The sequence below is a fragment of the Ornithorhynchus anatinus genome, chromosome 2 (genome assembly GCF_004115215.2).
Source record: "Ornithorhynchus anatinus isolate Pmale09 chromosome 2, mOrnAna1.pri.v4, whole genome shotgun sequence".
NCBI classification, from domain to species: Eukaryota; Metazoa; Chordata; class Mammalia; order Monotremata; family Ornithorhynchidae; genus Ornithorhynchus; species Ornithorhynchus anatinus.
The window spans coordinates 40,107,521-40,132,514 of NC_041729.1; the positions used below are offsets into that span (position 1 = coordinate 40,107,521).

The 24,994-nt window shown below is 44.4% G+C and overlaps 1 protein-coding gene across 2 annotated transcripts in view; it reads left to right on the forward strand.

Annotated features, from left to right (window-relative positions):
• The first annotated feature begins 6,611 nt into the window (after positions 1-6,611).
• SNX8 (sorting nexin 8) overlaps positions 6,612-24,994 on the forward strand; it is a 43,554-nt gene continuing 25,171 nt past the window's right edge. For both annotated transcript variants that reach the window (XM_029049575.2, XM_029049583.2), the window contains exons 1-2: positions 6,612-6,746; positions 22,617-22,807. In XM_029049575.2, the coding sequence (XP_028905408.1) occupies positions 6,641-6,746; positions 22,617-22,807 (297 nt within the window). In that variant the 5' untranslated portion in view covers positions 6,612-6,640. The remainder of the gene's footprint in view (positions 6,747-22,616; positions 22,808-24,994) is intronic.

Sequence of the window (24,994 nt, forward strand, 5' to 3'; positions counted from 1 at the left end):
AGCCTCGTGTGGGCTGTATAAGAAAAGTCATTTAAAAATAAGTCCAGAAAGCAATCCCTACTATTGAAGTAGTTTTACAGCAAATTCACCAAAGGGAGTATATAAAGGAAAGGATGAGACCAAGCTTATGGGAGTAGCTAATATCAATCAGGAGTATTGCCCTCTCCCAAGCGTTTAGTAGTGCGCTCTGGACACAGCAAGTCCTCAAAAAATAGGGTTGCTTGAGTGATTATTTCTAGGGTGCTTATTTTGTTCTACGGTAAAGTTAGTAGACAAGATCCCTGACCTCGAGAGTCACGGGAGTTGGATTGGGTCATCATTCTTCTTCCCCAGAGCCTCGCCTCCCATTTCCTTTTTCCCGTTTATCACTGACTTTTCCATTTACTCTCTGAACGCCCCTGCCGATGCTTTCCTCTGGGTTTCGATAAACACAGATTTTTCCCTCCCTCTCCTTCCCCTTCTATGATACGCAACTCAGGATAAGCGGTGACAGGCAACTCCAAAAGTAGCCCTCTACCCTTTTCACTTGGCCACCTTAATAATAATAATAATAATAATGATAATAGTGTCTGTTAAGTGCTTACTATGTGCCAGGCACCGCACTAAGAGCTGGGGTGGATACAAGCAAATCGAGTTGAACACAGTCTCTGTCCCATGTGGGTCTCACAGTCTCAATCCTCATTTTAAGGATGAGGTAACTGAAGCCCAGAGAAGTGAAGTGACTTGCCCAAGGTCACACAGCAGACAATAATAATAATAATTATGGTATTTGTTAAGTGCTTACTAGGTGCCAAGCCCTGTAGTAAGTGATAGGTGGACACAAGCATATCGGGTCGGACAGAGTCCCTTTCCAATGTGGAGCTCACAGTCTCGATCCCCATTTTAAAGATGAAAGAGCTGAGGCCCAGAGAAGAGAAATGACTTGCCCAAGGCCACAAAGCAGGCAGTAATAATGATTATGGTATTTGTTAAGTGCTTACTACGTGCCAAGCCCCTGTACTAAGTGAGCAGCGTGGCTCAGTGGTAAGAGCATGGGCTTTGGAGTCAGAGGTCATGGGTTCAAATCCCGGCTCGGCCACTTCTCAGCTGTGTGACTTTGAGCAAGTCACTTAACTTCTCGGTGCCTCAGTTACCTCATCTGTAAAATGGGGATTAAGACTGTGAGCCCTACGTGGGACAACCTGATTCCCCTGTGTCTACCCCAGCGCTTAGAACAGTGCTCGGCACATAGTAAGCGCTTAACAAATACCAACATTATTAGAAGGAAATCGGGTTGGACAGAGTCCCTGTCCCACGAGGACCTCACAGGTCTCAATCCCCATTTTACAGATGAGGGAACTGAGGCCCAGAGAAGTGAAGTGACTTGCCCAAGGTCACACAGCAGAGAAGCAGTAGAGCCAGGCTGAGGCCAAGTGACTTTCTTTCTCCCAGGCCCGGGCTCTCTCCCCGACACCAGGCCCCTTCTTTACACCCCAACGCCCTTCCCTGCTAGTAACCCCTCTTCTCTATTAGGCTGTAAATAAATAAACTGTGGTATTTGTTAAGCACTTACTATGTGCAAAGCACTGTTCTAAGTGCTGGGGGATACAAGGTGATCATCATTGTCCCACGTGGGGCTCACAGTTTTAAACCCCATTTGGCAGATGAGGTAACTGAGGCACAGAGAAGTGAAGTGACTTGCCCAAGGTCACACAGCTGGCTAGCAGCGGAGCGGGGATTAGAACCCATGACCTCTGACTCCCAAGCCCATGCTCTTTCCACTGAGCCACGCTGCTTCTCTGTACTGTACTCTCCCCAGAGCTTAGTACAGTGCTCTAGCCCCACTCTGCGCCCAATACATAGAGAAGCAGCGTGGTTTAGGGGAAAGAGCCCGGGCTTGGGAGTCAGAGGAGGTGGGTTCTAATCCCGTTCTGTCCCTTGTCTGCTGTGTGACCTTGAGTAAGCCACTTGACTTCTCTGGGCCTCAGTTCCCTCATCTATAAAATGGGGATGAAGATTGGGAGCCCCACATGGGACAAGTTGATTACCTTGTATCTACCCAGCGTGGCTCAGCAGAAAGAGCCCGGACTTGGGAGTCAGAGGACGTGGGTTCTAATCACGGCTCTGTCACTTGTCAGCTGTGTGACTTTGAGCAAGTCACTTAACGTCTCTCCGCCTCAGTTCCCTCAACTGTAAAATGGGGATGAAGACCGTGAGCCCCACGTGGGACAACCCGATCACCGTGTATACCCACCCCCTCAGTGCTTAGAACAGGGCTTTGCACCTAGCAAGTGCTTTACAAATGCCATCATTATTATTATCACCCCAGTGCTTAGAAGAGTGCCTCAGTTCCCTCAAATGTAAAATGGGAATGAAGACTGGGAGCCCCACGTGGGGCAACCCGATCACCTTGTATCCACCCCAGCGCTTAGAAAAAAAAGTGGTATTTGTTAAGCGCTTATTATGTGCAAAGCACTGCTCTAAGCGCTGGAGGATACAAGGTGATCAGGTTGTAAAAACTGGGGCTCACAGTTTTCATCCCCATTTTATAGATGAGGGAACTGAGGTGCAGAGAAGTGAAGTGACTGGCAAGCGGCAGAGCGGAATTAGAACTCATGATCTCTGACTTCCAAGCCCGGACGCTTTCAGTTGAGCTATGCTGCTTCTCTATTGAGCGAGGAGAGGGGCCAGAGCACTGTGCCAAGCGCTGGGGAGAGTACCGCCTAACAGAGAAGAGGGGTTATGAACGGGGAAGGGCGTTGCCCATAGTAAGTGCTTAAGAAATGCCATCATTATTATTATCACCCCGGCACTTACAAGAGTGCTTGGCACATAAGAAGCGCTTAAGAACGACCATCGTCAATAGAGAAGCAGCGTGGCTCAGTGGAAAGAGCACGGACATGGGAGTCAGAGGTCATGGGTTCGAATCCCTGCTCTGCCCCTTGTCAGCTGTGTGACTGTGGGCAACTCACTTAACTTCTCGGTGCCTGTTACCTCATCTGTTAAATGGGGTTTAAGACTGAGCCTCACGTGGGACAACCTGATTACCCTGTGTCTACCCCAGCGCTTAGAACAGTGCTCTGCACATAGTAAGCGCTTAACAAATGCCATCATTATTATTATCAATCCGGCGCTTAGAACAGTGCTTGGCACATAGGAAGCGCTTAGGAAATACCATCGTCAGTAAATAGCAGTGCTGGCGGGAGGCCGGCAGTGACACGTCCAACCGGTGGTGGGGGCGACGGACGGTGTTGTGGTTGCTCTTGCTAAATGGGGGTTACTGGAGGCTGTGGGTCAATCTTTTGGAATTCTGCCTGGGCTGGATTAAGTGCTGCTCTGCCTCCCCTGTAGACTGTAAGCTCATTGTGGGCAGGAAACACATCTTCCAACTTTTTTGCACTGTACTCTCCCAAGTGCTTAGTAGAGTGCTGTGCACACAGTAAGCACTCAATAAGTACCGCTGAGGCTGCCGCTGCTGCAGGGGAATGGACTAAATGACCGCTGGTAGACCCCACTCCCGGCTCCTGATTCCATAATATTATTTATGACCCTATTTATTTTGTTAATGAGGTGCCCATCGTTAGGGAAGCAGCGTGGCTCAGTGGAAAGAGCCCGGGCTTGGGACTCAGAGGTCATGGGTTCAAATCCCAACTCTGCCCCTTGTCAGCTGTATGACTGTGGGCAAGTCACTTCACTTTTCTGGGCCTCCGTTCCCTCATCTGGAAAATGGGGATGAAGACTGTGAGCCTCACGTGGGACAACCTGATGACCCTGTGTCTCCCCCAGTGCTTAGAACAGTGCTCTGCACATAGTAAGTGCTTAATAAATACCAACTTTTTTTTTTAATCCCCTCGATTCTGTTTATCTTGATGATGTGGTCTGGTTCTGTTTTGCTCTGCTGTCTCCCCCGTTTAATAATGATGGTATTTGTTAAGCGCTTACTACGTGCAGAGCACTGTTCTAAGCGCTGGGAGAGATACAGGGTAATCAGGTTGTCCCACGTGAGGCTCACAGTCTTCATCCCCATTTGACAGATAAGGTAACTGAGGCCCAGAGAAGTGAAGTGACTTGCCCACAGTCACACAGTTGACAAGGGGCAGAGCTAGGATTCAAACCCATGACCTCTGATTTCCAAGCCCGTGCTCTTTCCACTGAGCCACGCTGCTTCTCTAGACCGTGAGCCCATTGTTGGGGAGGGACGGTCCCTATCTGATGCCACATTGTCCACTCCAAGCCCCACGTAGGACCACCTGATGACCTTGTATCACCCCCCACGCTTAGAACAGTGCTTGGCACAAAGTAAGTGCTTAGTGAAGCAGCGTGGTTCAGTGGAAAGAATCCGGGCTTGGGAGTCAGAGGTCATGGGTTTGAATCCTGGCTCTGCCCCTTGTCAGCTGTGTGACTGTGGGCAAGTCACTTCACTTCTCTGGGCCCCAGTTCCCTCATCTGTCAAATGGGGATGAAGACTGTGAGCCTCACGTGGGACCACCTCATTCCCCTGTATCTCCCCCAGCGCTTAGAACAGTGCTCTGCACGTAATAAGCGCTTAACAAATACCAACATTATTAGAGAAGCAGCGTGGCTCAATGGAAAGACCCCGGGCTAGGGAGTCAGAGGTCGTGGGTTCTAATCCCGGCTCCACCGCTTGTCAGCTGTGTGACCTTGGGCAAGTCACTTCACTTCTCTGGGCCTCAGTTCCCTCATCTGGAAAAGGGGGATGAACACTGTGAGCCCCACGTGGGACAACCTAATTCCCTTGTATCTACCCCAGCGCTTAGAACAGTGCGTGGCACATAGTAAGCGCTTAACAAATACCAACATTATTATTATTATTAACAAATACCACCATTATTATCATTAGTCCAGGGCTGCGCCCAAAGCGAGGGCTCAGTCAAGACGAGCTTCATTACCCTATTTATCTTGTTAATGAGATGTACATCATCCTGATTCTATTTATTTGCTATTGTTTTAATGAGATGTTCATCCCCTTGATTCTATTTATTTTTATTGTTCTTGTCTGTCCGTCTCCCCCCCGATTAGACTGTGAGCCCGTCAAAGGGCAGGGACTGTCTCTATCTGTTACCGATTTGTCCATTCCAAGCACTTAGTCCAGTACTCTGCACATAGTAAGCGCTCAATAAATACTATTGAATGAAGGAATGAATATCTGCAATATTACTGATTTGCACTGATGTCTGTCTCCCCTCCTACCCAGACTGTAAACTTGTTGTGGGCAGGGAATAAGACTGTTTATTGTTGCATTGTACTCTCCCAAGCGCTTAGTCCAGTGCTCTGCACATAGTAAGCGCACAATAAATACTATTGAATGAAGGAATGAATATCTGCAATATTACTGATTTGCACTGATGTATGTCTCCCCTCCTACCCAGACTGTAAACTTGTTGTGGGCAGGGAATAAGACTGTTTATTGTTGCATTGTACTCTCCCAAGCGCTTAGTCCAGTGCTCTGCACATAGTAAGCGCTCAATAAATACTATTGAATGAAGGAATGAATATCTGCAATTTTATTGATTCGCACTGACGTCTGTCTCCCCTCCTACCCAGACTGTAAACTTGTTGTGGGCAGGGAATGACTGTTTATTGTTGCATTGTACTCTCCCAAGCGCTTAGTCCAGTGCTCTGCACATAGTTAGCGCTCAATAAATACTATTGAACGAAGGAATGAATATCTGCAATTTTATTGATTTGCACTGATGCCTGTCTCCCCTCCTACCCAGACTGTAAACTTGTTGTGGGCAGGGAATGACTGTTTATTGTTGCATTGTACTCTCCCAAGCGCTTAGTCCAGTGCTCTGCACATAGTTAGCGCTCAATAAATACTATTGAATGAAGGAATGAATATCTGCAATTTTATTGATTTGCACTGATGCCTGTCTCCCCTCCTACCCAAACTGTAAACTTGTTGTGGGCAGGGAATGACTGTTTATTGTTGCATTGTACTCTCCCAAGCGCTTAGTCCAGTGCTCTGCACATAGTAAGCGCTCAATAAATACTATTGAATGAAGGAATGAATATCTGCAATTTTATTGATTTGCACTGATGCCTGTCTCCCCTCCTACCCAAACTGTAAACTTGTTGTGGGCAGAGAATGACTGTTTATTGTTGCATTGTACTCTCCCAAGCGCTTAGTCCAGTGCTCTGCACATAGTTAGCGCTCAATAAATACTATTGAATGAAGGAATGAATATCTGCAATTTTATTGATTTGCACTGATGCCTGTCTCCCCTCCTACCCAAACTGTAAACTTGTTGTGGGCAGGGAATGACTGTTTATTGTTGCATTGTACTCTCCCAAGCGCTTAGTCCAGTGCTCTGCACATAGTAAGCGCTCAATAAATACTATTGAATGAAGGAATGAATATCTGCAATTTTATTGATTTGCACTGACGCCTGTCTCCCCTCCTACCCAAACTGTAAACTTGTTGTGGGCAGGGAATGACTGTTTATTGTTGCATTGTACTCTCCCAAGCGCTTAGTCCAGTGCTCTGCACATCGTAAGCGCTCCAGAAACCCTACTGAATGGATGAATGACGATGTCGTTGGCGGCAGGGGGCGGTTGCTAAGGGGAGGAAGTGGGAGGGGGCGGTTGCTAAGGGGAGGAAGTCACGTGGGGGCGGGCTTCTCACGTGACTGTCCGCGGGATGGACCGCCAGCTGCCCGCAGAGGAGCAGGAGGAGCAGGAGGAGCAGGAGAGCCAGGGTGGCACGGCCCCAGGGCACCGGCCGGAGGGACCCCCGCCGTCTGCAGGTACCGTCAGCATCCCCACCCCCTCCCCTTCCACCGGGACCCCTCCGTCCGTCCGGTCGTCTTTCCATCCGCCCCCCCCCGGGCCGTGCCAGTCCTGGTGCCCCCCTCGGAGCTCCAGCTCCTCCCGGGCCTCCTGCAGCGTGGCACAGACACCCCGCCTTCCCTGCCCGCCGCCTCGGTTGGGCGAGAGTTGGGCGAAGGGGAAAACCGGCCCCCTGGTTTGTTTCGCTCCTGGGGCAGCCCACGGCTCTTTCATTCAATCGCATCGATTAAGCGCTTACCCTGGCACTGTAGTAGGCGCTTGCAACGGACAGTTCAGCAACGGAGACCATCCCTGCCCCATGACGGGCTCGCAGGCCGGGCCCCCAGCCAAGTAAAATCGGAACGGTTGGCAAAGGGTAGGCGCCAAGCTCCTCCTGGGGCTCCTGGTCATTACTTTTTTCTTTGTGGTTTTGTAGGATTCATTCAATAGTATTTATTGAGCGCGTACTATGTGCACAGCACTCTACTAGGCGCTTGGAATGGACAGTTCGGCAACAGAGACCATCCCTGCCCCATGACGGGCTCAGAGGCCGGGCCCCCAGCCAAGTAAAATCGGAACGGTTGGCAAAGGGTGGGAGCCAAGCTCCTCCTGTGGCTCATGGTCATTATTTTTTTGTTTTCGTTTTGGTTTTGTAGGATTCATTCAATAGTATTTATGGAGCACTTACTATGTGCAGAGCACTGAACTAAGCGCTTGGAATGGACAGTTCGGCAACAGAGACCATCCCTGTCCAGTGACGGGCTCGCGGGCCAGGCCCCTAGCCAAGTAAAATCGGAACGGTTGGCAAATGGTAGGAGCCAAGCTCCTCCTGTGGCTCTTGGTCATTTCTTTTTTGTTTAATTTTTGGTTTTGTAGGATTCAGTGGTATTTATTGAGCGCTTACTATGTGCAGAACACTGTACTAAGCGCATGGAATGGACAGTTGGGCCACAGAGAGAGACCATCCCCGTCCAAAGACGGGCTCGCAGGCCGGGCCCCCAGCCAAGTAAAATCGGAACGGTTGGCAAATGGTAGGAGCCAAGCTCCTCCTGTGGCTCATGATCATTACTTTTTTTTTCTTTTTGGTTTTGTAGGATTCGTTTATACAGTCGCCTGGATTGAATGCTTACTCTGTGCAGAGCACTGTACTGAGCGCTTGGAATGCACAATTCGGCAACAGATGCAGTCCTTGCCCAACGACGGGACACTTTTCTTTCAGAGCTTTGCCCTTCGTTGGTTCTCTTTCACTTTCACCTGTGAAAGAAGAAAGCAGGTGTTCTGCTCCGCGAATGCACTTTAGGGGCAGCGGGGCCAAAAGACTCTAAGCCCGTCATGGGCTGGGATTGTCTCTTTTGCTGAATGGTACTTTCCAAGCGCTTAGTACAGTGCTCTGCACACAGTAAGTGCTCAATAAATCCGATTAAATGAACAATTGAATCTGTTGGACGTGTAACTTTTTAAATGGATTTCTATTTACTTAATGCAGTGGCAATAGTTTAGATCCGTTAGGACTCTGAACAAGGGAGGCCACAAATAACTTATGATAAATACTTGAAGTGAGAGTTGAGAAAAGCTGGAATGTAACATTAGAAAGTGGACGAAGTCTTTCACTTACCATGAAGTAGGACAGGCAAACCAACAAACTTATGAATGATCTTTTAGACTGTGAGACCATTGTTGCTCAGGGATTGTCTCTGTTGCCGAATTCTATATTCCAAGCGCTTAGTACAATGCTCTGCATACAGTAAACACTGAATAAATACAATTGAATGAATTTCGTTGATTTGTAGCTGTTAAACTGTTCATTTAAAAATAAACCCTCTATCAAAAGTGTGCCGCATGCAATTTGCAAAGATAAACCATTTCCATTTCAAGAAAGAGGAAGTGACTTTTTTAAGGCTTTATTACTGAGAACCAATTTTGCTAATACTTTGTGATGCTATCAGAAACTGGTGTTACGGAATGGGGGAAATTTTTCTTCCGATGAGTAATAAGTGGAAAAGGAGATGTGCCTACAGATGGGGTCTGCTGGGGTTCAGAAGGAGACACTGATATCTTTGCTTTTCGGATTGGGGGATTTCATTGCAGTTTACAGCTCTTCAGCTTCTGATTGATATCATTACTTGCAAGTGGAGTCAAAGCTAGAGACGTTGAAAGTATTAATGATCCTTACTGGATATAGGCCCCAGGTTAGTAAAGGTGATGTGAGCATGGTCTTATATTGAAGGTATTGTGGGAAAGGTAAGGTTTTGTCCAAGCCTTCTATCTTGTCTTTCAGGAATGGTGAAAAATGTAATGGTGTTTAAAAAAGTGTTCTGATTGAATCACAACTATATCCAGTGATTACTTAGAACAGGATTTAATGGAGTCTCAAATCTAGGGCCAATTTTTGGTGTAAGGCATACAGCTACCATGATGTCAGGAGGATGGAGTTTGTATGCTTTTCCCCTTTAAAGCCCCAACTATCCTCTGGGAATCAGGAGACCTGCATTCTAGACCCTGCTCCTCAAATAGGGAAATGACTGTCAGGGGCATTTCAGCAGTGGGGAGGGTCTCTGACCGCAGAACCACTTATGTATTTTGCGAGGTAGGCAGGCTCAGCAGAAATCCTGAAAAAAATAGTGGGCTAAATTGGGTGTCAAAGCCCCCAAGGGCTACCAAAGTAAGCATTGTGAGAAGTAACATGGCCTAGCAGGTAGAGCCGAGGCCTGGAAGTCAGAAGGACCAAGGTTCTAAAGCCAGCTCCTCCACTTGTCTGCTTTGTGACCTTGGGCAAATCACTTAACCTCTCTGTGCCTCGGCTACCTCACCTGTAAAAGACTGTGAGCCCCAGGTGGGGCTGTGCCCAACCTGAGTAACTTGTATCAACTCCAGTGCTTAGTACAGTACCTGGCACGTAAGCGCTTAAATACCATTAAAAAAAATTAATAATTGCCTGCTGGGTTGTGGCACTGTGCATCACTTTAGCCCTCCAGGGGTCTTTCCTAAAAGAAACCCCCAAGCCTTTTATGGATTTTACCTTGTGCCTTCTGATCACTTGCCTACTTGCTTGGGGTACTCCGTGCCCCAGCAGGTAGGGATGAGACAGCGCGAATGGCCCTTTTTGATCCACAGTCACCAGCGTCCATTTCTTTGGGTTTTTGCTCTTGATGCTTCAGGAACAAGGCTCAATTACCCAGTTGTATTTATCGAGTGTTTACTGTGTGCAGAGCACTGTACTTACAGTACAATAAAACGGAGCTGATAGACACACTCCCTGCCCACAAGGAGCTAACAGTCTAGAGGGCTCACCTGTTGTGGTAATCACAGTTAGCTTGTGTGGTTGACCATGTCCTGATAAAGTTCAGGAGATCAGCACCTTATTGTGTGTAGTGCTGTATTAGTTAAATAGACCTGGGCCCAGCCCATTAGAGATGTGTATTAAGCAGGTATACAATATATAAAATACAGCACGTTTGCAGACAGGCCTTAAGAAACAGATTAAGAATTGCTACTTCAATATCAAACTGCTTATTTGTCATCAGTGAAAAAAAAATCAAATTATATGTAGTTGATATTTAAGTACACAAATCCTTCTTCAAAAGAGATTAATACGGCTGGGACCCCATGAGTCCAAACCTTTTCCTGGCTGCCAGCTCCAACCAGCCCTCTACTTTCCTTTTCCCAATTGTTTACTAAATAGAGCGCATATTCCAATTGGCATCCATGGGGGTTTTTCAACCCCCAAACCTGGGAATGTAACCGGATGCAGGTCAAGTGATTCAATGACTAGTGCCAGCATGTAAAGCTGAGATTGCTTAGTCACATATTATTGAGTTCAGCTACAAACCTACTCATAGGTACAGAACAAACTCCCTCTCCCCTCTCCCCTCTCCCCTCTCCCCTCTCCCCTCTCCCCTCTCCCCTCTCCCCTCTCCCCTCTCCCCTCTCCCCTCTCCCCTCTCCCCTCTCCCCTCTCCCCTCTCCCCTCTCCCCTCCCCCCTCCCCTCCCCCCTCCCCCTCCCCTCCCCCCTCCCCCCTCCCCTCCCCCCTCCCCTCCCCCCTCCCCTCCCCTCTCCCCTCCCCTCTCCCCTCCCCTCTCCCCTCCCCTCTCCCCTCCCCTCTCCCCTCCCCTCTCCCCTCCCCTCTCCCCTCCCTTCCCCTCCCTCCCCTTTTAAACCCTAACCAGTGCCATTGGCATATCCGATCACCTTTGAAATTTATGCAGTCATCTCATTTTACTATACTCCTGTGATGTGGTGATGAATCTCGTCATATTGAGAAAAAACCATATTCTAGCGCGAACGTCACTTCTGATATTGCACGCATGTACTCAATGTTTTGTTCCGACACCACTTGCCCTTTTATCAGAAGTACCTCCACTGAAGGGCACACAGCCCCTAAGAGTGTTTTATCCAAAACTAAGAGTGTTTTCTCCAAAATTTGTAGTGCAAATCTGCCATGTGAAAAAATAGAATGAATTAGCTTTTAGAGTTTCATTATTTTGGCAGCATATTACCAGAATATTCGCTGCTGTATTGCTTTTATTCATCTTTAAACTTAGGTGAGTGCCCAAACTTTGTAAGGGTCTGTATGGTTAATTAAAGGGAGCACTTGGACTTATTTGAGGTAATTGATTTTCAACAGAATGTTGCTGGGAGCGATAAGTTTTCGAACTGTATTCTGTCTGTTTAATGTTTTCCGAACGGGATGGCAGTTGAGAAGACCAAGATATGCAAGAAATTGCCATCACTGCCACTGTAGGAGGTCAACTCTGAAGAAAGAGTCTCAAACTGTAAAATAAGCTGTGTGGGGAAGCAGAATTAAGTAAACTTGATGATTTGGCACTGTTAGGGTTATCTGGAACCAAATATCACTCACCAGTGAAGGAGAAACCCTAGTGTGATCTGGAAATCAGCTCGCATTGAAAGCTATAAGCAAGCGAAACTTAAAATCACACCTCAAGCTGTTAGTGAGAATCTGGGTAGGGTCCAGTTTTGCAGAAATGCCATTTCCCTGATAGAAATTTGTGGATTGCTACTCTTTTTCCCTTATTTGGCTGAGCTGTAGAGTGAGAGCTTTTACAGAAGTCTTAAACTAGAAGTTCTTAATTTTTAATACACTGTTATTGAAAACTTTAGTTTTTCTCCATACTGGACTTTTGACCCATCTATGTTTTGTGGATTTATAGAGATATATACATAGAGAGTGGTTTTGACTGGAACACTCCCCTAAGTGGGGTTTCTCCCCTCTGTATTGGCCATCTAGTTTGGAGGGAATACTTATCAAAGACTCCCTAGTTTTAAACCCTCTCGCCACTGATCTAAGGGAAGGAGCAAATTTAATGAATTGGCCACATTTTTATGTTTTAGAAAAGGCATAATTGGGTAATGGGCTAAATATTCTGCATGTGCGTTAGAGATGGAACTACTTAAGTTCTGTGTAAAATGTCCATTTGTTTTTATTTAGAGTCAAGTGATTTATTAACTTTGCACTCTCTATAAAGTACTCTATGGCCACTACCTTGCTTTTAGGTGAAAGCTGCCAGTTTAGGCAACAAACAAAAACATGATCTGTAATCATTTGCAAAGACTGAATTCAAGTGAGAATATCAGTTCTGCTGATATTCAGTGATCCAAGTCATTATCTCACTTCCTCTAATCTATGTGAGTTCTTCATGTTTTTTTTTTCCTGTAATGTTCATTTCCCTAATTTCTGCTCACTTTCATCTCTTTGGCTGCTGCAAATTTGCAGTTGGACTCTATTATCAGCTCAAGGACCAAGCTTGTTCTCAGTAACTGACTGTAATGCCATCTCTCTTGTGTTACTAACACCTCCGAAATCACTTAGAAAATGTCATCAAGTAAAGGCTGGTCTGTGACAGTGTTCCTATTCAGCTAATTAATGGCAAATTCATAAAAGAATATCAGAACTAAAGGTTTTAGAATGTTGTGGCTGCCCTGAGATGGGTTGGAACTTAAGTTTTCACTGAGAGGTCAGAACTGAAAAGTTGGCTACCAAACAATTTTTTTTTAATGTCATGTAAGTGCCTACTATGTCCCAGGTCCTGTACTCAGCACTGGACACAATGCCAAAAAAACCCTAATCAGGTTGGACACAATCTATCTCCCACATGGGTATTAATCTCCACTTTAACCCTAATAATAATAATAATAATTACATTACGTGCTAAGTGCTTACTATGTGCCAAGCACTGTTCTAAACACGAGTACTACTTGTATTTGTAATCGCCAGTCTACTTGTTTGGTTTTGTTCCGTTTTGCTTTGCTGTCTGTCTCCCCCATTTAGACTGTGAGCCCGTTATTGAGCAGGGATTGTCTCTATCTGTTGCCTAATTGTACATTCCAAGCGCTTAGTACAGTCCTCTGCACATAGTAAGTGCTCAATAGATACTGTTGAATGAATGAGTAGATACAAGTTATTCAGGTTAGACACAGCACCTGTCCCAAATGAGACTCACCATCTTAATCCTCATTTTACAGATGAGGTATTGAGGCCCAAAGAAGTTAAGTGGCTTGTCCAAAGTCACCCATCAGACGTGACAGAGTCAGGATTAGAACCCAGGTCCTTATGACTCCCAGACCCTTGCTCTATCCACTAGGCCAAGGTGCAGTTGTGCTAGCTAATGAAGAACAGTGTGCTTTTTGACATGGTACCATAAGTGTTAAATTTTCAAATAAAGAGTGCCTTTCAGGTGCTACCTCTGATTGATATTTGAGTCTAAATATCATCTTGCATTGTCTTGAGTCTTGTCTAAACTAAAATGACCCCTTTCTCACTTTCATTTGGCTGTCTCAACATAATCAGAAGTTCAAACTTCTTCCTGTAGTTATGAAAATTATTGTAGATGTTTATTTTAAAAACCTTGATTTTTGTGGTATCAGGAAATTTTAATTCTTCATTATACAATTAATTAGAATAGTGAGAGTGGCAGTGGGGATAGATAGCATCCAGTGAAGTAGAGCAGACACTTATGTGCTTATGAAGCTTTTCAACCTTAATGTAGACTGTGCCAGTTTCCCAGAGTTCTTGAAACAATCCTCTAAACATCAGAAAATGTTCTTGGGCCTCTCTGTGTGAACATTTAAAAAATGAGCATCTAAGGAAGTGATGGATTAATAAAGCAAACCTGAAATGTGCCTTATAGAATTGTTTTACAGTTTGACAGTACTTTAGGCAAGTTATTTTCACTGTGGTCTTGGTCAATCAAATCTGGTTCCTTTCCCTGCAGAAACCACCCTCTCAAGGGTCACAAATGATCTCCTTTTAGCCAAATCCAGTGGCCTTTACTCTATCCTAATCCTCCTTGGCCTCTCAGCTGCCTTTGTCACTGTTGACCATCCCCTTCTCCTGGAAATGTTATCCATCCTTTGCTTCACTGTCGCTCTTCTCTCCTGGTTCTCCTCCTGTCTCTCTGGCCGCTCATTCTCTTGTCTCTTTCTCAGCTCTGCCCCCCACTCCCTAACTGTGGGTGTCCATCAAGCTTCACTTCTGGGACCCCTTCTATTCTCCATCTATACCTACTCCCATGGAGAACTCTTGTTTCCGTGACTTCAACTTCTACCTCTGTGCAAATGATTTCCAAATATACATTTCTAGTCATGATTGCTCTCTCTCTCTGCAGTCTCATTTCCTCATGTCTTCAAGACATCTCTACTTGGATGTGTGCTGTCACCTCAAACTTAACATGTCCAAAACAGAACTCCTTATCTTCCCACCCAAACTCTGTTCTCCCTGTGACTTTCCTATCATTGCAGAAAGCACCACAGTCCTTCTTGTCTCACAAGCTCGTAACCTTGGCTTATCTCCATCATTCATCCCACGTATTCAATCTATCACTAAATCCTGTCGGTTCAATCTGAATCGCTAAAATCTGTCCATTCCTCTCCATCCAAACTGCAACCTCATTAATTCAAGCACTTATCCTATCTTGCCTTGGTTACTCTATCAGCCCCCTTGCTGACCTCCCTACCTCCTGTCTCTCCCCACTCCGGATCATTCACTCTGCTGCCCAGATCATTTTTTTTTACAAAAACAGTCAATCCACATTTCCCCACTCCTTAAGAACCTCCCGTTGTTATCCAGCCACCTCTTCATCAAACAGAAATTCCTTACCACTGACTTTAAAGCACTCAGTCACCTTGCCCCTGCCTACTTCACCTCACTACTCTTCTGCTTCAGTCCAGCCTGTACATTTTGCTTCTCCAATGCCAACCTACTCACTGTGCCTCAGTTTTGTCTATGTTGCCGTCTTGCTGCCAACCTCTGACCGACATCTTGCCTCTGGCGTGGAACGCCCTCTCTTTTCCTGTCTGACAGACAATTACTCTCCCCACCATCAGAGTCTTATTGAAGGGACATCTCCTCCATGAGGCCTTCCCTGACTAAGCCATTCCTCCATTCCTACTCCCTTCTGCACCATCCTGACTTTCCACCCCTCCAGCCAAGTCCCACAATATTTACGTATGTATCCATAATTTATTTATATTAATGTCTGTCATTCTCTCACCCCCCACAGTCTGTAAACTCACTGTGGGCAGAGAATGTGCTTGTTACATTGTTGTGCTGTACTCCCCCAAGCGCTTAGTACAGTGCTCTGCACACAGAAAGCACTCGATAAATGTTTGATCAAATATCATCTGATGCCTCTTTTTACTATCATGTTTGTTAGTTTGTGATTACCTTAAGGCAAGATATGTCTTTTTTATGGTCTTTCCTAAGGCCCTGAGCAAAGGATTACAGCTACTTTAAAGCTGGAGGGTTATTATTTGTTCATCAGTGGGCATGATTCAGCATTTTACTTGCAGAGGTTAGGAAAAAGACATTTACTGCCAGATCAGCCAGTTTATCTGCCTGTTGAAGGGACCTATGGCATCGTTTTCTGGTGCCCTGAGAGAGTTTATGCATCTCTCTGTTGTGGCTCTCACTACCCTGAAGTTAAAAAATCTGGCTTAGTATATTTGGTTTTCTGTTGAGATGTGACCTAGCATTGCAGTAAGGGCAGATGAAAAGAAACCATCATCATCGGTGGTTTTTATTGAGTGCTTACTGTGTGCAGAACACTGTACTAAAGTGCTTGGGAGAGAACAGAAGAATCTAATAGACTTGGTAGACATGTTCCCTGCCGACAATGAGTTTATAGTCTAGCTCATTTTATTTAATGTAAATAAAAATAACGTGTAATATATAATTCATAGATAAGACATAAGCACGGTGGGGCAAATATCAAAGTCTCAGAGTTCACCCAGGCAGTGTTTAGTATTCATTCATTCATTCAATAGCATTTATTGAGCGCTTACTAGGATATAGTAGTGGGGGTGAGGTGATCATCTGTGGCCACTGCCTGGGTCACACTGTTAGAGATCTGACAGGGGTGTCAGCAAAGTAGGGAACTAGACCGTTAATAAAACTAAAAGAGTGGAAAGTCTAATCGAGCTCCTAATTTTGGGGTGGGTTAGAAGGGTGAGAGAAGAAGGATGCTGATGAATAGAAATGTTGCTTTAATTCTCTCTGCTTATATGGGAACCTCTATCTGCGCTGACAGGAAATCTGGAGACCTGGACATAAATGAGCAGCTTGCAGTATCTCATGGTTGTATGCAATATTCAAGGCCATGGAGTTCCCATCTCTGAGGCCATGGCCCCGGGGTAATGAGGAGGAAATTTCAACTTCATTTCCTGAGAACAGTCAGCTTTGTTATTTTTAGAGGAATATGTTTCATTTTTTCCTCCCCATAGAACATTTCTGTGGGTTTTATACGGTGTAGCTAGAGCACTTGGATCATTTACAGGTGGAATTTGAAAAGCGTAGCAATTTGGTATTTTTAAATCCAGGTAGGAGTGGTTTTATTTAGAAGAATAAAAGTGAATTTTCTTGCTAGTTGATATTCTTTGGGGGCACCGGAACATTGCAAATGTGTGGACACTTGTGTAATCTGAGGAAAACAAATCAGTATCTTTGGTTTCCTTTGTGTTCAGATGGAGTATGGGTTTTTTTTGTTTGTGTGGGGTTTGTTCTATTTTTTTTTTTAATAATCTCTTTTCCCCAGATTCAGATAAGGGCTAAGGAAACGGGAGCCAGTCAGCTCTTTTGAGGTGTTGGTTATTGCAAAATTATATAATTCTTTCTCCATGTTCACTTTCTTATCCTGGATTAGTACCCCTTATTCTCTGTGAATTCCCCTCTCAAACATTTGGTGAATGGCCAAGTTTAAATGTATTTTTAATGGTGACTGGGCTTTTTTTCCCCATACTCGAGTCAGATGAGATAGGATGTTCTGGACCTTGGAAAGAGGTGACTGTAACTGCCTCCCATAGTTGACTGAATGCGGTAACACTCCTTTATTTAGGCTTGGCTGTGGACTCATTTCATGAAGAGGCTCTTCTCCCACTAGCACAGCAGGCTGCAGAACAGCTATGAGATATGTTGTTCTGGAGTGTTCCTTCTGGCTTTGACCAACATGTTTCTCAACACAGGCTCCCAGCTGTAGTGAAATCAAACCAAAACTAAGGAAACCTGTAATAGTTAAGTAAATCATTACTGTCTGACTTGTGCATCTGTCCATATGCCTAAAAGATTTGGCTTGGCTAAATTTCAGATATCTACCATAAAGTTGGTTAATTGGGAATTTATTTGATATTTTGCACTACTTTTATATGCCTTCTGGTGACTGAGGGCCATAAAGTGTTAACCTCACTCAACTGAACTCCTACTACTGCCCAGCCCGCAAACTTTGCTCCTCTAACTCCCGCTTTGCTCCCACTAACCTCACCACCAACTCTTTGCCCACATGCTCCCTCTGACTTGGAACTCCCTCCTTCTCTGTATACAACAGAACACCACTCTTCTCACTTTCAAATCCTTATTAAAGTCACATCTCTCCCAGAGGCCTTTCCTGATTAAGCCCTCTTTTCCCTCTCTCCCTCAATCTTCTGTAATGCCTGTGCACTTGGATTAGCACCCTTTATTCACCCCTCCGTCAGCCCCACAACACTTATGCACATATCTGTAATTTATTCATATTAATGTCTGTATACTAATAATGTAGGTATTTGTTAAGTGCTTACTATGTGCCGAGCACTGTTCTAAGCGCTGGGGTAGACATAGGGGAATCAGGTTGTCCCACGTGGGGCTCACAGTCTTAATCCCCATTTTACAGATGAGGGAACTGAGGCACAGAGAAGTTAAGTGACTTGCCCACAGTCACACAGCCGTCTGTATGTAAGCCCTCTATTTGTAAGCTCTCTTTGGGTAGGGAACCTGTCTACCAACTCTGTATATTGTACTCTCCCAAGCAATTAGTACAATTCTCTGGACCTAGTAAGTGATCATAAATTCCCCCCTTTTCATCTGCTCCTCCGCCTCTCCCTCCCCGCCCCCATCAGCACTGTGCTCATTTGTATATATTTTTATTATGCTATTTATTTTGTTAATGAGATGTACATCCCCTTGATTCTATTTTTCGTGATTAAGTTGTCTTGTTTTTGTTCGTCTGTCTCCCCCGATTAGACTGTAAGCCCGTCACTGGGCAGGGATTGTCTCTGTTGCCGAATTGTACATTTCAAGTGCTTAGTGCAGTGCCCTGCACATAGTAAGCGCTCAATAAGTACTATTGAATGAATGAACAAATACCATTGATTGATGGATTGATTAACCTTGTGGAGACTGCCCGTAGGGAGAGAAGCCACTATAAACTTAAAACATGTTGAAGTGAAGTCTAGACATTGGAGGACTTCAGAGTTTTTCTTATTTGTCAAGTGTCCAGTTGTTGTTTCCTAAGTTTTAGTGGTCATCAAATTGATACTTCCACTTTGACCATTCCATAAATTGGTGAAAGAAGTGAAAGGCAGAGCTCTTGTCCTTGAAGATTATAAGGAAAAATGCCAGTTGGATGTTGAGTAAATGTAAAGTCCTTCAGAAGAATGCCTAGACTGCTTTTTGTGTGTGTGTTTCAAGAGATTTCTGGGAGCAGAATCATTGAGGAACTTTACTCCTGCATTGCCGTCAAACAGGTTTGGACTTGGAAATAATCAAAGAATCTGGGTCTCCCCAATGCCCCCCTCCTTTTTTTTTTAAGCAGTGCCCCAAGTGCAGGCATGGTACAGAAAGGGGATGACAGTTACAATTTAGCAGTACTTGACAAGGTCTTTGCACACTAAACTCTCAAGATTATATATATATATATATTTTCTAATAGTGGCAGCTTCTCCCTTTTTGGTGGGTTAGGTTAGCAGTTCAGAATAGGACTGCCTAAATGACCTGTACAGCCTGGGGCAGAATAAAAAGTGAAAATCTCATTCTAGTTTGCTAAAAGTATTATAGAGGAGGAAGTCTTCCTCAAGTAGGATCTCTTGCCAGAAATCACTTGTTAAACATGCTTGAAACCAAATAAAAAAGTTTTTAAAATAGTACTCAATTACATTGTCCATGTAGCTGTGTTAATAATTTAAAATGTCCTTTTCTTCTTGCAAATTCCTTGTGTGATCAAAGTTCAGGCTCTTTGCTAATGGGTGTTAACTTGGAAATAATTGCTGAATATATATTTCTTTCTTAAAGGAATAGTTATTATTTTTAACTACTGCATGTTTGCTCAGTACTACTTGCCTGTTGCCCCATAAACTGGTATCAGTACAAAAACCCTGAAATTCAAATGAATTAAAACTTTTTCAGAGTTTTTGCATGCATTTCTTGAAATTTGAATAATAGTTTCCTGAGAATTACATGAGGAACTTTGCCACTTTAAGATCAACTCTTCCCTGTAGCCCAGGTGCACAAAATTTTAAGGGTCAATGTGTATTCATGCAGTCCCGTGCCTTTTATCCCCACCCCCTTATGGTACTTATTAAGCACTTACTGTGTGCCAAGCACTGTATTAAGTTCCGGGGTTGATCCAATATAATCAGGTTGGACACAGTCCCTGTCTCATGTGGGGCTCACAATCTAAATCAGAGGGAGGAGGATTTAATCTCCATTTTATAAGTGAGGTAACTGAGGTACAGAGAAATGAGGTCGCTTGTCCCAAATCACACAGCAGTGAAGTGGCTGAGCTAGGATTAGAACCCAGGCCCCGGCTTTTCCACTAGGCTGTCCAGCTTCCCCGCTTGCAGTGTGGAGTTGGAGCCGCAGTTTCGGGAGCCCCAGGGCAAGAGGGCAGGATTGGCTCTCTCCCTCTGATTTATCCACGCTCTTCTTCCCTGTAGGTTGTCAGCTCTTTGTGAGCTCCAAGGGACTGTGTGTAGATGGAGAATAGAAAGGGACCCAGAACTGAGCCTTGAGAGACACCACCCCCCTGCCACCTCTCCCCCAGCCCCCACAGAGTTAGGAGAGGGAACAAATGTTGGATTGAAGTCTCTTAGACTTAATAGAAGGTATGTTCTCTAATTAAATCCCAAGAACGTAGTGGGGTCTAAATGGATTGGCTCAGTGGAAAGAGCCTGGGCTTCGGAGTCAGAGGTCATGAGTTTGACTCCCGGCTCTGCCACTTGTCAGCTGTGTGACTGTGGGCAAGTCACCTCACTTCTCTGTGCCTCAGTTCCCTCATCTGTAAAATGGGGATTAACTATGAGCCTCACGTGGGACAACCTGATTACCCTGTATCTACCCCAGCGCTTAGAACAGTGCTCTGCACATAGTAAGCGCTTAACAAATACCAACATTATTAATAGACTGCAATTTAGGCTAATCATTAATTCAGTTTCAGAAGTTCATGAAAATTCCTCTCTCTAAAGAAAGTTAACCATGTTTCAAGGTGAGGACACCAGTCAGTGCTTCTTCTTGGTTGGCAAGGCCAGTTTAAAGTCACTTCAGGAAAGTGAGAATTTGGGTTCTCTTGGGGGCTTCTCCCATCATACAAATGTAAATTCCAAGGAAGAGAGTACCCCAAGTGATTTGTTTAGGTCCAGACTGCAAACGAAAATCTTATTTAGGCACACTAAAGACTTCATGTACTTTTATTAAAACATTCAGTCTTAATCCTACCTATTTATGTTAAAGGAGGATTTAAAGCAAATCTGTTTATTTTCCCCCAAAGATACACCCTTATGCCCTTCAGTTTGTACGTGGAAGAGAATATTTTCTTCTAGCTCTCTCCTAGCAGGAAGCCACAATGGCCTCAACATAACTTAATTTCTTGTAAGTTCTTGGATAGGTACTGAAATGTTGTGAATAGGGCCTCTGATATACTAGTGGGCAGCAGTTGTGACCTGTGTCCCAAAGGAAGCTGAGGTTTCAAGGGTTGTTTTTCTGTTATGTGAACAGGAATCAAATGCTGTTGGGCACCCGTGTATTATGGATATGCACTCCTGCACAAAATATCCCCCTGGAGGGAAGACAGGATAAATTGTTGGCCTATGAGTTCTATTACAGCAGTCGGTGTGCTTCAAAGTCCGGTTAACTTTTGCTACCTTAAAGCTGTCCTTTAAAGCTTTCATTTGATTGTCAAGTGTTACAACCCAGTCTTTATTCTAAATACTTTTCTGCTCTTCATCTGTCTAGAGCCAGGTTTTATTAGTTTCCCTATTACCCTCTGCTGGGGCATGACTTAAAATTCCAACAGGTAACCTACTAGTATTAATATTTGCAAGTGGAACTGTTCTGTTCTGCAACTTTGAATGGCCATACTTGCTAAATATTTTGGGCTAGATGGGGCTTCCACTACTGATCCTCTTAGGAACCAGTCAGTCATTGGAGAGATGTGGAGGTCTATGTTTCCTGAAGATAAGTATCAATGCTAAAGAGAAAAGCTTAAACAGCAGAAAGATCTCTTTTAACAGGATTATAATTGGACAGCCCTTTCCCCCTCCTCCTGATCTCATTTGTTGTTCAAAAAGTAATATCCAGAGGAAACAGACTTGTTTTGTACTTGTGTTGCTGTGGACTTTCATGAAACCTATTTCAGATTACAGATCCTTGAAATAATTGCATCTGTTGCCCAATATAGGACAAAAATCATTGACACATGGAGCTAGTGAGTTTTCCGGAATTTTTCAAATGCAGTTCTCTTACTGGACTATTGGAAGTAGAGACAAAGAGCTAAAGGAGTAGAGAGTGTTGAAAAGGCAATTGCCCTTTGGTGCTGTACATCAGTTTATATAAAACTCATGTCACTTTACAGTAGATTGCAAAATGCAGTGTACATACAGTATCTAATTCATTCATTCAATTGTAATTATTAAGCGCTTACTGCGAGCAGAGCACTGTACTAAGCTCTTGGGAGAGTACAGTATAAAAATAAACAGACACATTGCTTCCCCAAAATGAGCTTACAGTCTAGAGTCTCTCTCAAAAAGAGAATTTTTGTTCTCTCTTTCTCTTTCTGAGGTTTTAAAATATTTGTTTGTTTTTGGATTTGAGGGGAGAAGGAGGGAATTGTGCCCTATATGTTAAAAGGACGCAATTGCTTGAGTTGAGAATTCTTCCTTTTCATACTTAGTCATTACATTGCTCTCCACCTCCAGTGTGAAAGTAGAGACTTTTTCTGACATTATAAGAGAATTTTTCTTTTTCTTTTACAACTTGTCTCAGTTTAATACAGACTTGACTTGAGTGAGAGATTGACCTTCCCCGGGTGGATTCTGCTGGGAAGAAGAAATGGAGCCATCGCTGCTGCTGCTGAGGGGGATAAATAGGGGATGGGTGATACTTATTTCTATAAAGGGAGGCGCGTTGATCTCAGAGGAGTGACTTATAGGAGGAATGAGTATGTGCAGTGTGCAAGGAGTGGCTTGGCTGCTTTTTCTTGACCAGAGTCCAAGTGCTGAGATAGCACATAGTAAAGAGAAAGAAAGCGGTTTGGAGAGCTCTGTTTTTAGAAGATATTTTTAACTTTGCTTTCCTCTTTCCTTCTGCAGAATTCCCGAAGCCCCAGGCAAGCAAGCTGAGGGAGCCAGAAGGGTTTCGAATGCAGATGCCTCAGGGAAACCCGCTGCTGCTCTCTCACACGCTTCAGGAGCTGCTGGCCAAGGACACCATCCAGGTGGAGCTCATTCCGGAGAAGAAGGGCCTCTTCCTGAAACATGTGGAGTATGAGGTTACCAGCCAGGTAAAAGACCCTTGTGTGGGATGAGGAAGAAGAAAAAAATCACTTAGGAAGAGGAATTAGTATTTTGTTACCCAGAATTTAGCAGGAAAACCATGTGGCAATTGTTCAGATCAAGCAGTTGAACAGGCTTTTTGCACAAATGTGTCATTGCAACTCTGTCTTGCCCTTCAACATCCCTGGACAGTCCAGTCCTGGGCTGAATATAAATCCCGACATTGTCTTGGAGACACTCTGATCCTCCTCACACTGACTTTCCTTTCACCTGGTCTGGTCATGGAGCTGAGCTTTACACTCTAATATCAGGCAACTGCTGGGAACTCTGAATACTTTTCTCTCATGCTTAAATTGTATATGAATCAACTCCTCAGGGGAGGATGAGCTAAAGTGAGAACCCATGGTGTTTGTCACTTCACTGTCCTTTAATAGGGGGAATTTAGAGCCTATCAAAGGGTACATATGTGGCACTAGTGTGAAGCCTTTCAGTATAGAGGACTTGTATATTTTGGGCAGTTTAATTCTTTTCATACTGCGGCTTAGCCTCCCATTTCCAGGTCCTCCCATTTCCAGGTTCAAATAGAGTCGGTTTTGATGATCGTCTTTGTATTTTCTGGCTGAATGAGATGATCAGGTAGCTGCCACAGTGCTGGGAACGGTGGAATGGTGGACCCTGCTGTTTCTATTCAGGGACATTAAAAGACGCAAATGGTGTTGGCTATGGGGGGCCCTGCGGGATGATGGGGTGGAGGCCAGCAGCTGGGCTGGGAGCCGGGTTGGCAGATTGCACAATCCCAGCCTGCAGGCACTGACCAGTTGTTGCCAAAGCCCAGCGTTGCCCGATTTTTCAATCATAATGTCCAATTTTTATATTTTATAATTTATATTATATTTTTATATAGAGAGAGAAGCAACGTGGCTCAGTGGAAAGAGCATGGGCTTTGGAGTCAGAGGTCCTGAGTTCGAATCCCAGCTCCGCCACTTGTCAGCTGTGTGACTGTGGGCAAGTCACTTCACTTCTCTGTGCCTCAGTTCCCTCATCTGTAAAATGGGGATGAAGACTGTGAGCCCCACGTGGGACAACCTGATTCTCCTGTGTCTACCCCAGTGCTTAGAACAGTGCTCTGCACATAGTAAGCGCTTAACAAATACCAACATTATTATATTCAAAATTGATGGAAACTCCCATGCTGCCAACATTGACATAAACATTTGTATAAACCCTACAATCAAGACAGAGTGCAATGGCAAGGGCTTGAGAAGTCATCCTTGTTCCCAGGATGACTTTTTCACTTCCTTTTAAAATGTGGTCTCTACCCCAGCCCCCACTCATTGGTTTTTCTGATGCAGACCGAGGTTGTACTTGCCTGAAATGTATTGTGATCTCATCTTGATAAAGAGTTGCCTGCGTTTCCAAGCCTGCATTGATTTGGAGGTCTATGAATGAAAAGTTGAAAAAGTTCGGAATGTATTTTGGCTGAAAGTAGTGGTCTGGAGGAGTCAAACTTCTTTTTCCATTACTAATTCTCCCAAGTTGCTTATTCTTTGGATAATGTGATATCCATAGGCTGAGAATGTTTAGAAAGCAGCAGTTTGGTCTTAGGCAATATCTGAAATCTGCAAAATCAAGTCAGCCTGTTAATTGCACCCCTGCCCCTCAGCACTTTTGTGCATATCCTTGCACTCTACTATTTTCCTTCTCTGTAACTGATTTCAATGTCAGGTTCCCCTTAAAGACTGTAGGTTCCTTGTAAGCAGGGATCATGTCTACCAACTCTATTATATTATACTTAGTACAGTGCTCTGGATGTAGTAAATGCTTGGTAAAAACCACTGAATGATTGGGGTGGGGTGGGGGGAAAACAGTTTTTATTGTTCAGTTTTGTACCTCATTCAATTTGTCTTACAAGTATGATATGCAGTGTTATTGCACGATGCAAATATATTGGGACTAGATACAGGAAACCTTTGCTTTTTGATTTGATTTGATTTAATTTAATTTTCAAGATACTTGCTTGTATGCATCCATATATATGTATATCTTATTTGTTAGAATCACATTTATCTCTGTTCCTCGTTAAACAGGGTTGACTCCATGTCGATTCCTCAAGTTGATGTATGATCTTTGAATTGAATTCATAGGAAACACATGTTGGAAAGGTCTTTACTTGGTTTATCTTCCTTCTCATTATT